At 32.7% G+C, this 13,711-nt stretch overlaps 1 protein-coding gene across 2 annotated transcripts in view; it reads right to left on the reverse strand.

The window, feature by feature from the left end:
• Nucleotides 1-3,741: 3,741 nt before the first annotated feature.
• The window catches only part of LOC145291458 (haloacid dehalogenase-like hydrolase domain-containing protein 2), a 40,461-nt gene continuing 30,491 nt past the window's right edge, over nt 3,742-13,711 (reverse strand). Inside the window, exons 6-7 of one of the 2 annotated variants that reach the window (XM_080137327.1) lie at nt 11,293-11,356; nt 3,742-6,467 (exon numbers count right to left, since the gene is read on the reverse strand). In XM_080137327.1, coding sequence (XP_079993453.1) covers nt 6,433-6,467; nt 11,293-11,356 — 99 coding nt within the window. In that variant the 3' untranslated portion in view covers nt 3,742-6,432. Of the gene's footprint in view, nt 7,236-11,292; nt 11,357-13,711 lie in introns of both variants that reach the window. The other variant, XM_080137320.1, reaches the window with a different exon arrangement.

The following is a 13,711-nucleotide window of genomic DNA, read 5'->3' on the forward strand; positions in this document are numbered from 1 at the left end:
TTTTTTTTTTTTTTTTTTTGTCTAGAAAGGATCTGATTATATTAAGTATTCATCTAGAAATAATGTATAATTTAATTTTAATGAGAGTCTCTTGATGCCTGACCTTGTCAAAGGCTTTGGATATATCAAGGGCTACTGCCCTAGCTTCCCCTGCCTTATCCAGTGCATAACAGACGATTAAAATATTCATAAGAAAATAGGCTTTCCTAAATCCATACTGTTGGTCAGAAAGAAGCTTAGCATTTATGAGGTAGTGGACTAGCACTTGATTGATTAATGATTCAAAAATTTTAGTGAAAAGGGGGAGGAGACTGATGGAGCAATAGATCTTTTGCTAGAATTCTTGAATATTGGAACCACAGCGACAATTTTCCGGCTGTGAGGGAACAATTCTGGGAAAGGCATTTGTAAAAAAGTTTGGAGAGGACAGCTGCTAGGTTAGCATAGCATTTCTTAATTAGTATTTTATAAATTTACTTTATATTTATTTTTTATATTTATATATTATTGGATGAAGAATGAGAGTCTGCTTTTAAATCCAAGGTCATGTTATATTAAGAATAAGCGTATGGTGGCGGGAAATAACCAAACAAAAAATATAATTTTAATTTTAAGCGATTGATTACTCAATCGTTTATTTTAAAACCAAACTTAAGAAAAGCAAAATAAAATAAAATGTTCTTCAGTTCAACAAGTTTGTCCTTGCTGTTAAGGTTATTCATTTCAGCATAGTCTTTATCGGTGATTTGCATCCTTCTTTGTTGATAAAACGTGTCCATAATTGTTATTCCTTGTGGTGGCGTTTTTGATAACAATATCGAAGGATAAGAGTTTGTTTTTCAATACGAAAAGTCTAAGGTGAGCAACACAGCAGATTTGTCATCTACTTGTTATGAAATGTTGTTCCTCTTATGATTATTCTTTGTGGTGAGTCATGTTGATTACAATCCTGGAGAATAAGAGTTTGTTTTTCAATGGGAAACATTAAGGGAAGCAACTTTGCAGATTTGTCTATCGAAACCATTTCTGCAGTCGTCTCTTCTCTCAAGCAAGCTGTCAAGTCTCCTGGTATATGTAGCAGCAGTATCTGGTAGCAGCACCTTCCATGGATTTGTTGATCCTTAGGCTGGGGATTTGACCAGTGGTAGGTGTGGAAGTCAGTATTAGCTGGTGGTAGATCGGTGAAGTTATTGTACTGCTCATCTTTTGGTTTTAGTCGAGACCCGTGGCCCAACTGGCCAGGGTTAAAGTTGATTGCTCTCCTTGGTTTTGAAGTTGGATTTTCAACTGACAGGGATTCGTGTGGCGTGCGCCGGGCTCTATCGAGCAATCTCCGATCAGCTTGGCTCCTCTCTATTTAAACGTAGACTTAGCAGGTGCCCGGCTCCCACCGGAAGTCTTTTCTAATTGGTCAAAGTTGGATTTTGACAGCCAATCACACTGTTGGAAATTAACCAATCAAAGTTGAGTATTTTATTATTTTGTAAAGATTTGTAAATATTGTTGTTTTTAGCTGCTGCTGCTGCTATTATTTGTCATGGTTGGGGCTGTCCCTTCTAATTCCATAATGTATTTGCTGCTCCTGCTAATTTGTTGTTTTCTTTGCGAGAAAGCTTCGTAAATCGAAATGAGATCTCGCACTCAACTTCGTAACAGTCAGGACTATGAATTAATCTGTACTTCTATGTGGCATCATAATTTTTTTTTATATCCAAGAAAATTGCAATCAAGTGTTTTTATTTACTTGTCTCTCCATGGAAGCAGAGTTAGACCAAGGCCAGTTTATAATATGAGGAAAAAATCCACCTCCCTCAAAAAGAGTACTCTGGATTGAAACAAAAATAAAAATTGCCTCAGCTTAGAATGACGTCTCCACTAATTGAGGACAGAAAAGATTAAATGAAGCATTGGAACAGATACTATGCTCTGTTCCTTGACAAAAAAAAACAAGGTTTTTCTTTTTTTTAAAAAAAGAAGCTCCTTTTATGAAAGTTTTCAGCCTTTAGTACTAGTACTGACAACAGATTCTGATATTCTTGACAGACTGAAAAGTGGGGAACAAGTGGCATCCCACATGAGTGACTTTTCGGCTCTAAATGTGAGAAATTATCTTTTAGCTATATCATTTCTTCATTTATTTTTTTGCCATATATTTCATTGGTGTTCTTTTATTCTTTTTCATTGTTCCAAATGGATTTGAACTTTGTGTTTGGGATTATTTTGAACTAGTTGTACCTATCTAGCATTGCCTGGGAAGTCATATTAGTTTTTAATTTATATCTGCCTGCCCCTTTTTTAACTTAAGGTAGACAACTTCTATTATATTCTTCAATTTCAAATGTGTTATCCTCCTTGCAGATTTTCATTTTTAGGTGATTATTTAAAAATATTTCATATAAGTAGTCGTCTGAACTACAGTAAGTAACTTTTAAAATAAATTGTAGCTAAGAATGTTATTTTATTGCCACTACAGCAACAAATGAAAATGAGTGATGCTTGATTTGTAATAATGTTGCTGAATTTTTTAGATGAGGATTGATGCTGTATAAAGTATTAAATAGATATTCATTTTTAAGTGACCACCTTCTGGAGATTGAAGGTTTAATCCCCACTGCAGGCATTACTAATAATACAATTGTGAATTATTTAAAACTTCTACTCAATCATGGTTGATGAAATGAGACCATGTTACCCCTGTGAATTAAATTAACGGTTCCAGTCGAAATTCCGTGCAGATTCCAAAGTTCAACAAGATACACCAGAAGAAACCAAAATGTTGTGAGACTAACACTCAAGATTAGAACAGTAGTCCAAATAATACAAATCTGGTTTGTCAGTTAAAATGCTATATTCATGTCCGACTTTGAAAATCCAACACAATAACTTTATATGTTGACTGTAGTTTTTTGATGTTTTCTTTCGTATTTTTTTAAAACATTGATTTTAATTGTTTCTAATAAATTAAGGTTTTTTTTAATGGAATTTAAATTAAATATTTCAAGAGCAGTAGAGCACATCCAAAGAGTCTTAAGGCATTTCTTGTCAAAACAGGGCTTGTGAAATATAATGGATGACATGTTCTCCTTTGACATTATTATTATTTAATTTTGGTGTTAATTTGAAATGCAATCATACATGGAACAATTGCGAGTTGAACCACAGAACATTTTGGAACTAAATCCATGTCTCAAATGAAAGAGGAAATAAATGTTTATGGCCTCTGTTCAGTCTCAAGAGACAATGGATACCCTCTGTTAGGGTGGCTATGTGTGTCATTGTAACGGAAGGGTTGAGCAATCTATAATAACACCTCTTCAGAGTCAGCACTGCTTGATTCTAGTGATAAGAAGTTCAGTTCAACTGGAAACAACGCTGAGGTAAGTGGAGAGCACATACAATAACTAGCATTCACAAATGGTCACCCATTTTAGTACTGACCAAGCTCAATATCACTTAACTTCAGTGATCTAACAGGAACCAGAGTGGACATTATCAGAATTAACAAGTAAAATGAAGATATAAAATAAGAACTTAATTCCAAAGAAAATCTATTCTGAAAAGAATTTGATAAACAGAAATTTAAGAAAATAGAGAATTCAAGAAAGAAAATGTCTGAATAACAAAATAAGACAAAGGTTGAGAAAATGCTAAATTATATTTTTTGATGAAAGCTTCCATAAGCTGAACATTTTTCATTTACTGAAATTTCTACAAAAAAGTTATGCAAAAATAAAACAAAGATTTTATTTTCAATGGAAAAATGTTTTATTTGAACAAAAATTAGTATGAAACATTTTTAACATACATAACAGCAAATAAATAAATAAATAAATAAAATGAATGTGAGGTACAATCATTATTTCAATCAAGGACCTACAACAAGCCTGCAACTCTTGTTGATGATAGTAAATATGAAAAATAAAAATAAAAAAAACCTTCAATTATTTTGAGAAATGGACTTAGAATTTTGTGAGAGATATATCGTCTGCTACTACAATCTTTTTATAAGCATAGATTCTTCAAAGAAATAATTTCAAATATCTTCCAAGATCAAAATATTCATGATTTTAAATTTTCAAAGACAATGTAAATGGAAGATTTCACAGAATATTATATGAAAGATCACTTTCTAAATCCCATTAACTTTATCGCTATTTTTCTACATTGTATTTTTAAATCTATCAGGGACTGTCTGTTAGTCAGTCTATCACATTAAAAAAAAAACACATTTTTTACTCCAAACAAGGTATACTGACACTTCAACATGAGGGGGCTACTATTTGGGATCATGTTTAACAGAGGATTGTGGGAGTTGAGTAGCGAGATGTCTGTTTACACATTTAAACTTCTGCATGTTAGTACAATCAGGAAAGCAGGAAACCGGGAGGAAATTCAAAAGTCTAGCAGTGTGAGGGAATAGACTATTAAATTAGAAGGCATTCTGGTATCTAGGGACAGTGAAGGAGTGCAACTTTGTTGCTTATCAGGTTGGTCAGAAGTATGTAGGTTGAGGAGGCACAGGTACCTTGAGTTCATCAGAGCACATTTCGTTAGAGTACTTGCAAAACAGGCACTGGGAGGCAACTCTGGTGATAACACAGAGGTTGAAGCTTGGCCGATAGTGTGGACCCTATTAAATTTGAGACTCCTTTTTGGACCCTGTCTAAGAGGGAGAAACTAGCGGTAGATGTACCAGCCCAGATGCGACAACAATACTTAAGTTGAAAATATACTTCAACAATACTTTAAGTTTCAAATAGCATTTTAATGGCAAAGCATGCAGGTTGAATGGTTGCATCTTATTTTAGATGCATGAAAGCAACTATACATGAGGTTCTGTACATCAGTTGGTTTGCTACACAAAAGTTGTACATGGCATCTTTTATCTTGTTGAATGGCTCTGATTTATACAATATAATAATTACACTTATTTGCACACAAAAATGTGTAATAAAAAGCTAAATATAGAGTATTTGGCAATTTTATTTACTCTCAACTTTGTAAACATTTATGTTGCTTACTTAACTGTAATCATGCTCCAGCGATACTACTTCTTTGGAGCTTTAGATGATTATAAAAGTAAATTCATAAATAAATAAATAAAGAGAAAACAAAAACAAAAACAACAGTAACAGAGCAGATTCAAAGCCACATTTTAAATTCTTCAACCAAACAAGATCATTTTACCCATATTAGATAAAACAGTATAAAGATTCATCATCATCATCAATAACATTAGGGTTGGAAGGAACATTTACACAGCAGATAAAAAAAAAGAAATGATGGAGTGAGGAGCAACAGCTGATAAACATGTCACTTTTGGCATCGTTGGACAAAAGTTTATTTAATTGAGTTTTTCTTTTGGGCAGGAAGACTATAAACATGGAAAAAATTAAATTTTTATCGAAGAATATTAAAATTCCAAACAAACAGGAATATATACATATAAATTTCATTTTAGACTCCAAAGAAATTGTATCAGAAAAGCATAATGATTGACTACTGTACACTAAGTAACCCTTATCCTTGAGTGGCATGAAGGCCTTGATAAGTGGTAACTCCTTTGTAAAACTGCTATTACATAAGCCACACTAATGTTTGCATTGCCTGTTGATATTGTTAACTCCTCTGCTCTCTCATGCAACTTCTATTTACAATAGGTCAAAAAGTATTTGTGGAGTTTTTTTATGTTTTCCATGACAACTGCTGAATATGGGCCAGTAATGTCATTTATGTCTGCATGACCATGTTTAAAGTCAGCATACCACTTCGTAACCATGTTTCCAATGAGTCCAAATAACACTTACCAAACCATTGTTTTGCTTGAAAAACATTTTCCCACCAGAAAGCAGTGCTTTATTAACATATAAAATTCAGTTTTACTATTCTTTTGAAAATAATCAACATTAGCTTCAATCAAATAATTATAAACTTATAATCTGATTGGGCTCAAATTTTAATATTTGCCATTTGAAACTTAGTACTTTATGAAAATTATATGAATTTTCATTAGTCGTGCCATCTATATGTCAGGCTTGGAACTTATTAAGCTATCTGTTATATGGGATTTTAAACTGATTATTGTGATAAGGATTGAACTATTAACTCTCAGAAAACTGTCACTTAGAACTTGCTGTTAAGCAATGCCTTTATCCATTGCACTACAGATCCATTTCCAAATACTGTATAGGTTCCAGAGTTTAAACAGATGCATCTGAAGGTCAGAGATTATATTTAGTCGAAATGTTGCGAAAATAACAACCAAGATGAGAACAGTAATCCGAACAAACCAAATGTAAGATTTTTATATGAAAATTTGGTGCTTGGTCAAAGTTATTATCATGAATTAAAAAAACAGAAATCATTCAAATTCCTAGGTCTAAGAATTGAAGTATTTGGCAAGCTGGGTTACTCTCCTTAGACCACTCTCACTCAAACAATGCTGGACACATTTTTGGCCTTCACCCCTACAAAATATAAAATGTAAAATTTAGAATAATAAAACAGGTAATCTGGCTGCAGAAGAACACAAGAGTTTCTCATCCATTCCTGCTAGTGTATGGGGTTCTTGTCCAGAAGTCCCCCTATGTTAAACAAAAATTAAGAAAAATCTGTATGACGTACATATCCGTGATGAAAGAAAAATATTATTTTCCAAAAATCACATAAATTGATCAAATAGTTTTAATTTTAAATAAGAAAATAAAATTTTATAAGTAACTGAAGAATGACTGTCTCCTCTGCCATTTTGGAAACAATCTAAAAAAAAAAAAAATCAAAGAAAGATAGCATGATTCAAACTTGACTGATTTACGTTGTAATGCCTACGAATTCCCATTAAATTCTTAAAAATAAAACTACTTGATAAATTCATGTGATTTTTGGAATATGATATTTTCGTTTTATCATGGGCACATATTACATGCAGATTTTTCTTTATTTTTGTTTTTTAATATAGAGGGACTTCTGGACAACCACCAAAATTAGAGTAATAAAACCGGTAATATGGGGGTGATGACTGCATGTCGAAGAACACATGCTTTTTTATCCATTCCTGCTAGTATATAAATATAGTTTTATGGGAGAGAGGACTGTTTAAAAATTAAAAACAAAACAAAAAAAAACAACTTGTCATAGAAAAGCTTCCAGTATATGGTCAACTGCCGCTGTGAAGTTCTCTACTGTTTTATAGGGTGGTGGATCTATCATTCCCTCATCTCCTTCTCGATATTTTCCTAGGGGAAAAATACAGAAAAGAACCATTTTTAATTAAAACAAAGATAAATGTAAAAAAAAATAATGGTTAGCTTTCAGAAACATAAACAAATTTTATCCTTACGAAAAGAGAAAAAGACTCATATTTTTGAAGCTCTGATTATTTTAATATTTTGTCATTATTATCAAATGACTTCCTAAAATGACTTCTTAAAATGATCGAAAAAATGTTATTTTAAAAAGTTGTTTTGGTGCTTATCTAAACAAAAATACAGAAAAATCTTTATGATGTATGTACCTGTCACAGAAAGAAAATGTCATATTCCAAAAATCATATAAATTGTTCAAGTACTTATTTTTTATTAATTAAGAAAATCAAATTGTATGAGGAAGTGAAGATGGCATGTTTTGCTTAATCATCTTTAAAATTCATCACTGATTACCTTCCCTTTAACAACTTTTCCAGAAATAGAAATCAAAATTAGCCTTGTAATAGCTAAGATTTATATTAAATTGATAAAAACCGTTAAGAGAAATGATTTTATATTATATATATATATATATATATATATATATATATATATATATATATATATAACTACTTAATCAATTTAAGTAATTTTTGGAATATGATATTCTCATTTTGTAATGGGTACATACATCATAAAGATTTTTGTTATTTCATTATGCTGAATTCTGGACAAGAACCGTTTTTTTTTTTGTTTTTTTTTTTTTACAAAAATGGAAGATGCAAGAAAGAAAGAGGCTGGAAGATGCTGACAAAAAGTTGTTTTTTTATAGGTGACAAACTGTATTAGGATCATTTCTTATTGTTGGAAATTTGCCATTGAAAGGTCAGTAGATGGCGTATCAAAAAAGTAATAACAGGTTGGCTGGTGTTAAGCAAGTGTTTTTTTTTTTGTTTTTTTTTACATAGGCATAACCACTTATCAAGGCCAGAGACCACTTGAGGATAAGGTCAAGAGTGTACAGTAGTCAATTGGACAATATAGTAATCATTAGTAATGGAAATTCAGTAAATTTGTTAACTTAAGTGGAACGGCTCATCAAGAGCTTGTTTACATTGGACTTGAAGACAATCATATTGGAGTCAACTGAAAAGCAGGAAAACGGAAGACAATTCCATAGGCATGCAGTTCTAAGAAAAAAGCTTTGTTCATGGAACCTACGTTTAGGTTTAGGCACAGATAAAGAGTGGGGGGAATTATTGATAGTGTTTACAGCTAGACGAGTGTTTCTTGTTGAAAGTGTGGGACCATAGATTGAAGTTCAGTAGAGCACTTGCCATGAAAATAACAATAAAGCAGAGACAAACTTGCAACATCTCTTCTCCAAGATAGAGGTTGCAGGGAAGAGAAAAAAACATCTCCTACGATGCTACAAAGTCTATTTTGAACTCTATCAAGGCAGGATAAGTCCTTTCTAGCTACTCCTTCCCAGATGTGGCAACAGTACTCCATCCTTGGACGTACCTGGCTCTTATATAGATAGAGAATTGCATCAGCAGTGAGATATCTACTGGATCCATAGAAGGATCACAACCATTTTCCAGTGGCCTTGGTAACAGATTTGATTTATGTGTTCCATTTCAAATCAGGAGTAAAGGTCAAGCCCAGAAGCTTGTCAAAACATGAGGCCTCCCCAAGACGAGAGCCATTCATTTCAATTGAATGGGGATCAGAACGTTGATGATGTAAAGATAGAAGCTTGGTTTTAGATGCATTAAAAGTAACCAGCCACTCCTTTCTCCATTGTACCACATGCTCAAGATCAGAGGAGTGTGTTGGTCTTTGATGTCGAAGCTTCTCTCTGCTGTAATTGTCTGTTTGCTATTTTTATAAGTAATGCTTCCCACGCAATAGATTCATTTTCTCATGTTTGTTGTCACCCAGGCCATAAATAAGTTTTCTCACATTTGTACAGATATATACTCATAATTTATTCTATGAACGAATTCATATAGGCCTAAGACTATTTAATATATTCCAATACTATATATATATATATATATATATATATATATATATATATATATATATATATATATATATATTATATATATGTAATGCATTGTAAACAAAAGGAAGAGGGAGGGAGAGTAGACAATGAGAGATGCTGAAAGAAAGAGAAGAAGATAGAAAGAAGGAGGAAAATAGAGATAAAAAGTAGGAAAAGAGAGAGAAGGACGAAAATAGAGAGAAGGAGGAAAAAAGAGAGGAGGAGGAGAAAAAGAGAGAGAAGAAGAAGAAAAAAGAGGAGGAGGAGAAAAAAGAGAAGGAGAGAGAAAAAGAAGGAAAGAGAGAGAGGAAGAAGATGAAAGGGAGAGAGAGAAAAAAGGCAAAAGAGAGAAAGAGCAAGAGAGATGAAAAAAAGAGAGAGATAGGGCGAAAGAGAGAGACAGAGGGGGAAAGATAGAGAGGACGAGAAAGAAAGATGTTTGTAATATACTCTCCGTTATTTTTGTTTTATTGGTTAACCTTTGCATTTGTTTATTGCATTTCTTTCAGAATCACACATCAATAAACTCCCAGCAAAGCCCACTAGAAAGTAAAAATTCGATGGGAGTTTATTCAGAGGTTGTGTTTCAGTAAGAGAGAAGCAAAAACAATGTAATAAAAACTATATCTGTAACCATAGTTTCATCAATAACTGCTATAAGTTTTTGCAAGTGTAGAAATATGAGCAGATCACCATCACCCTATACTTGGCATTAGTTTCATAAATGATTGTTGGTTGAGATCATTCTCAGATTATAGTTATGTTGGTCTGAGACTTACCTCATAGGCAGCTGAAATAAATATTTATACACCAAGGGAAGAGACTATCAGGCATGTGTATGCAGTATGATAATGTATGGAAATGAAACTTGACCAGTGAAAATTGATGACATGCATTGCATGGAGATATGAGAATGATACCATGGATGTATAATGCAAGTCTTAAAGACATGCTCATATCTAATGAGCTCAGAGGGAGATTAATTAATGACAATATAAGAAGTGTGAAGGACAGGAGGTTAAATGGTATGGCCACATACAAAGAATGGATGAGAAATCCTGCGTTAATAGATTTAGAACAATCGAGGTACCAGGTTCATCCATAGGGGAAGGTCAAGGAAAACATGGGTAGAAGGTATAAAGATGGATTTGAGAGTAAGAGGGATAAATAAAGACTTCTCCAGAGATAAGTTAGCTTGGAAGTCAATTACTAAAAGCTGTCCAACACGGACATTAAACTGAATATAATAATGAAAATGACGATAAAAAATAAAATGGATTAAACTTTAAAACGTATTTACCTTAAGATATTGCTTTCTCTATTGAAAGTACACTTTTTAGAAACTCAAAATATTATGAAATCTAAAAATTTCAGATGACATTTTATAGTAAAAGTAAAATGCTTATCTTTAAACATCTGTTTTCTACAAATACTGATGAATAATTTTCGTAGTTAAAACTTTTGAATTTAAGATGGAAAAAAATCAGTTGTCATCTACTTCTTGTTTACATATACAATAAAAATATGTATTAAATGCTAGTACTACTGCATTCAATGCTTGCATAGAATTATGATGTTTTAAATCAACATATTTCAGATGAAAACATTATTATGTACTTGTGTGTCATGTCATAATTAGTATAAATTCCAAAAATTATGAAAAAAAGATCCAGTAGAAAAATAAGTAAAAGTAAAATTCATCAAGTCTATCAATTTAAAGAGTTTTATTATATGTTTTAAGGTTAAAGAGTTTGCAAGATCCAGGGGAGGTAACTGCAATCGACCATTTTGACTAAATACAATCTTCTTTTTAAATACAGAATGTCAGAACATAATTCTAGCTGATATTTTGTTAAAAATATATCTAGCATATTTTCTACTGGGTCATTGTTTTGGAATTTTTGTGAATTTCTACTAATTTCAACATGACACGCAAGTACATAAATGTTTTCACCTGAAATGTGTTGGTTTAAAACATCACTATTCTACACAAGCACCCAGAATTCTTATACAGATGAATGTAAATGTATGAGTAGAAAAAAAAAATAGATAACTTACCAGTTTTGACAAGAATGCCCTTCAATCCTGCACACTGTGCCCCTCCAATATCATCACGAACATCCTATCCCAAGATAGCAAGAAAGTAAGATTAGGCACAGTTAAAAACTAATCTTGAAAACTCAAATTACAAAAGAATAAACATCTGATAATGCAAGGGATATAAAATTACAAATGACATCAAACGTTGTTCTGTCAATGACACAATGGCAGTCATATCATGTTTGGTTTAACGCCCATTTTACATGCTGGGGTTGAACAAATTTTAGAAATTGACTTTCAAACTAACTTATCTCTGGCCAGGTATTTTTTATCCCTCTTTCTCTCAAGCCCATTCTTATCAATTCCTTCCACATTTTCCTTGGTCTTCCCTTACCAACTCACTATACTACTTCAAATGCTTTACATCCATTAACCCAAAAATTCTCACCCATTCTTTAAACACAACCAAATCAACTAAGTATCTTGTCCTGTACATCTCCTATACTATCCAGATGCATGAAAACGTATTTTTGCTGATATTATTCATTTTTTGGTGATGCAAAAACTAGTAAAGATGATGCTGATTGCTTTGAATCTTGGGAATAAAAATTGTTGACTGAAGAGAAAACAGCAGAATTGTGTGTCATGTCTGAAACTGTATTGCATTGCTCTTCACATTGTTTTTGTATCACCAAAAAGTAAATATTGTTCTTACATACATAATTGAGCTCTTTGTATTTATTTTTCTTCAACTATAAAATTATATATGATTTCTCTCAAAACAAAAAAAAAGAATAAAACAAGCATTTATTGGTAAAAAATCTTTTATTTTCACAAAAAATCTTATATTATGTAAAGATATACTTTCTTTCATTCCTTTTGCAGACTGTTATCCTCATCTTCATAGTAGGTTTTTTTTTTCTACATTTCAGCAGACTTCCTTTGAGATCTTTGTCACAGTGGATAGAGCCATTGAGTCTTTATGGTTTCAGATGAGCACTGTCTGAAGATAGCGGTTTCAATCCTACCCAAGCAGGCCAGAGGATTAATTGGCCAAAACGTAGTGAGACAACAACTATGGAAGGCAGTAATTACTATGGATACGGTTACAAGACTTAACATTCCTATCCGGTCACAGTTAATCATCTAAAGAAGGCTAGATGATGAGTTGGCCGAAACATGATGAAGATGAGGATAAAAGAAGGGTCTCTTAACCCTACAGGGTCGTGGGAGCACTGCATTATTTCATGCAGCATATTTTGGGAAAGAAGCACATACAGCACCTGGTATTACCAAATGATCACCCATTTTAGTATTGGCCAGGCTTAACATTGCTTATCTTCAGTGATCTAACAGGAACCAGTGTGTCAATGTGATTATGCTGCATATAATAATGATGAGGATAGCAGTCTGCAAAAAGAATGAACACACAAAATTCTGAAGCCTCATTTCAAAGGATTTCAAAAAACAAAAATGCAATACTTTCTTTAAGTTAGTAAGTTGTCTAATTACTGAAAAATAACTTACTACTTTAATTTTATTTACTTTAATAAGGAATAATTTTTTAAATGCCATGAATAGGGATTGAACATACAACGTCTGCTCACCTGTTAACTACACAACCATCTGAGTGAATAGGAAAAGAATATTTATTAACTACAATTTGGAAATTAGTGGTTTATCTTTAGAACTAATAAGAAAATGTTAACTTAGACTACTATTAACTAAATAGACAACTGCATGATCTATTATTTTTTTTAATAGATAAGAAATAAAAAATATTTTACTAAAAATGCTTCCCTAAAACCGGCTATCCCAAAATATATTGCCCCAAAATTAAAACACTAAAAGTGTTTTTCAAATAGACAAAATGTGATTATGTATGGAAGTGAAAACTGACCAGTGAGGATTGAGGACATGTCAAGGCAGGATATGCTGTTTTTTTGCAGCTCTTGCCCAGATGTGGCAACAGTACTCCATCCTTGGATGTACTTGCCTTTTATATAGATAGAGAATTGCATCAGTAGTGAGATATCTTCTGGAGCGGTAGAAGAATCCCACCATTTTTCCAGCAACCTTGGCAACAGACTTGATGTGCGTGTTCCATTTCAGATCAGGAGTAAAGGTCAAGCCCAGAAGCTTGTCAAAACATGGAGCCTCCCAAGATGAGAGCCATCCATTTCAATTGATGCCAGATGGGGATCAGAGCATTGATGATGTAAAGATAGAAGCTTGGTTTTAGATGCATTAAAAGTAACCAGCCATCTTTTCCCCCATTGTACCACATGCTCAAGATCAGAGGAGAGAGAATCAGAGAGAACTTTGTCATTTACGGCCTTTGATGTGTTTCTATTGATGGTCGTGTCATCAGCATAGATGTCAACGAATAATTTAAGTATGTGTTTTGGGAGATCATTGATGTAGATCAAGAAGAGAG

Source organism: Euprymna scolopes, chromosome 2 (genome assembly GCF_053919585.1).
Source record: "Euprymna scolopes isolate OS-2025 chromosome 2, ASM5391958v1, whole genome shotgun sequence".
Classification (NCBI taxonomy): Eukaryota; Metazoa; Mollusca; class Cephalopoda; order Sepiida; family Sepiolidae; genus Euprymna; species Euprymna scolopes.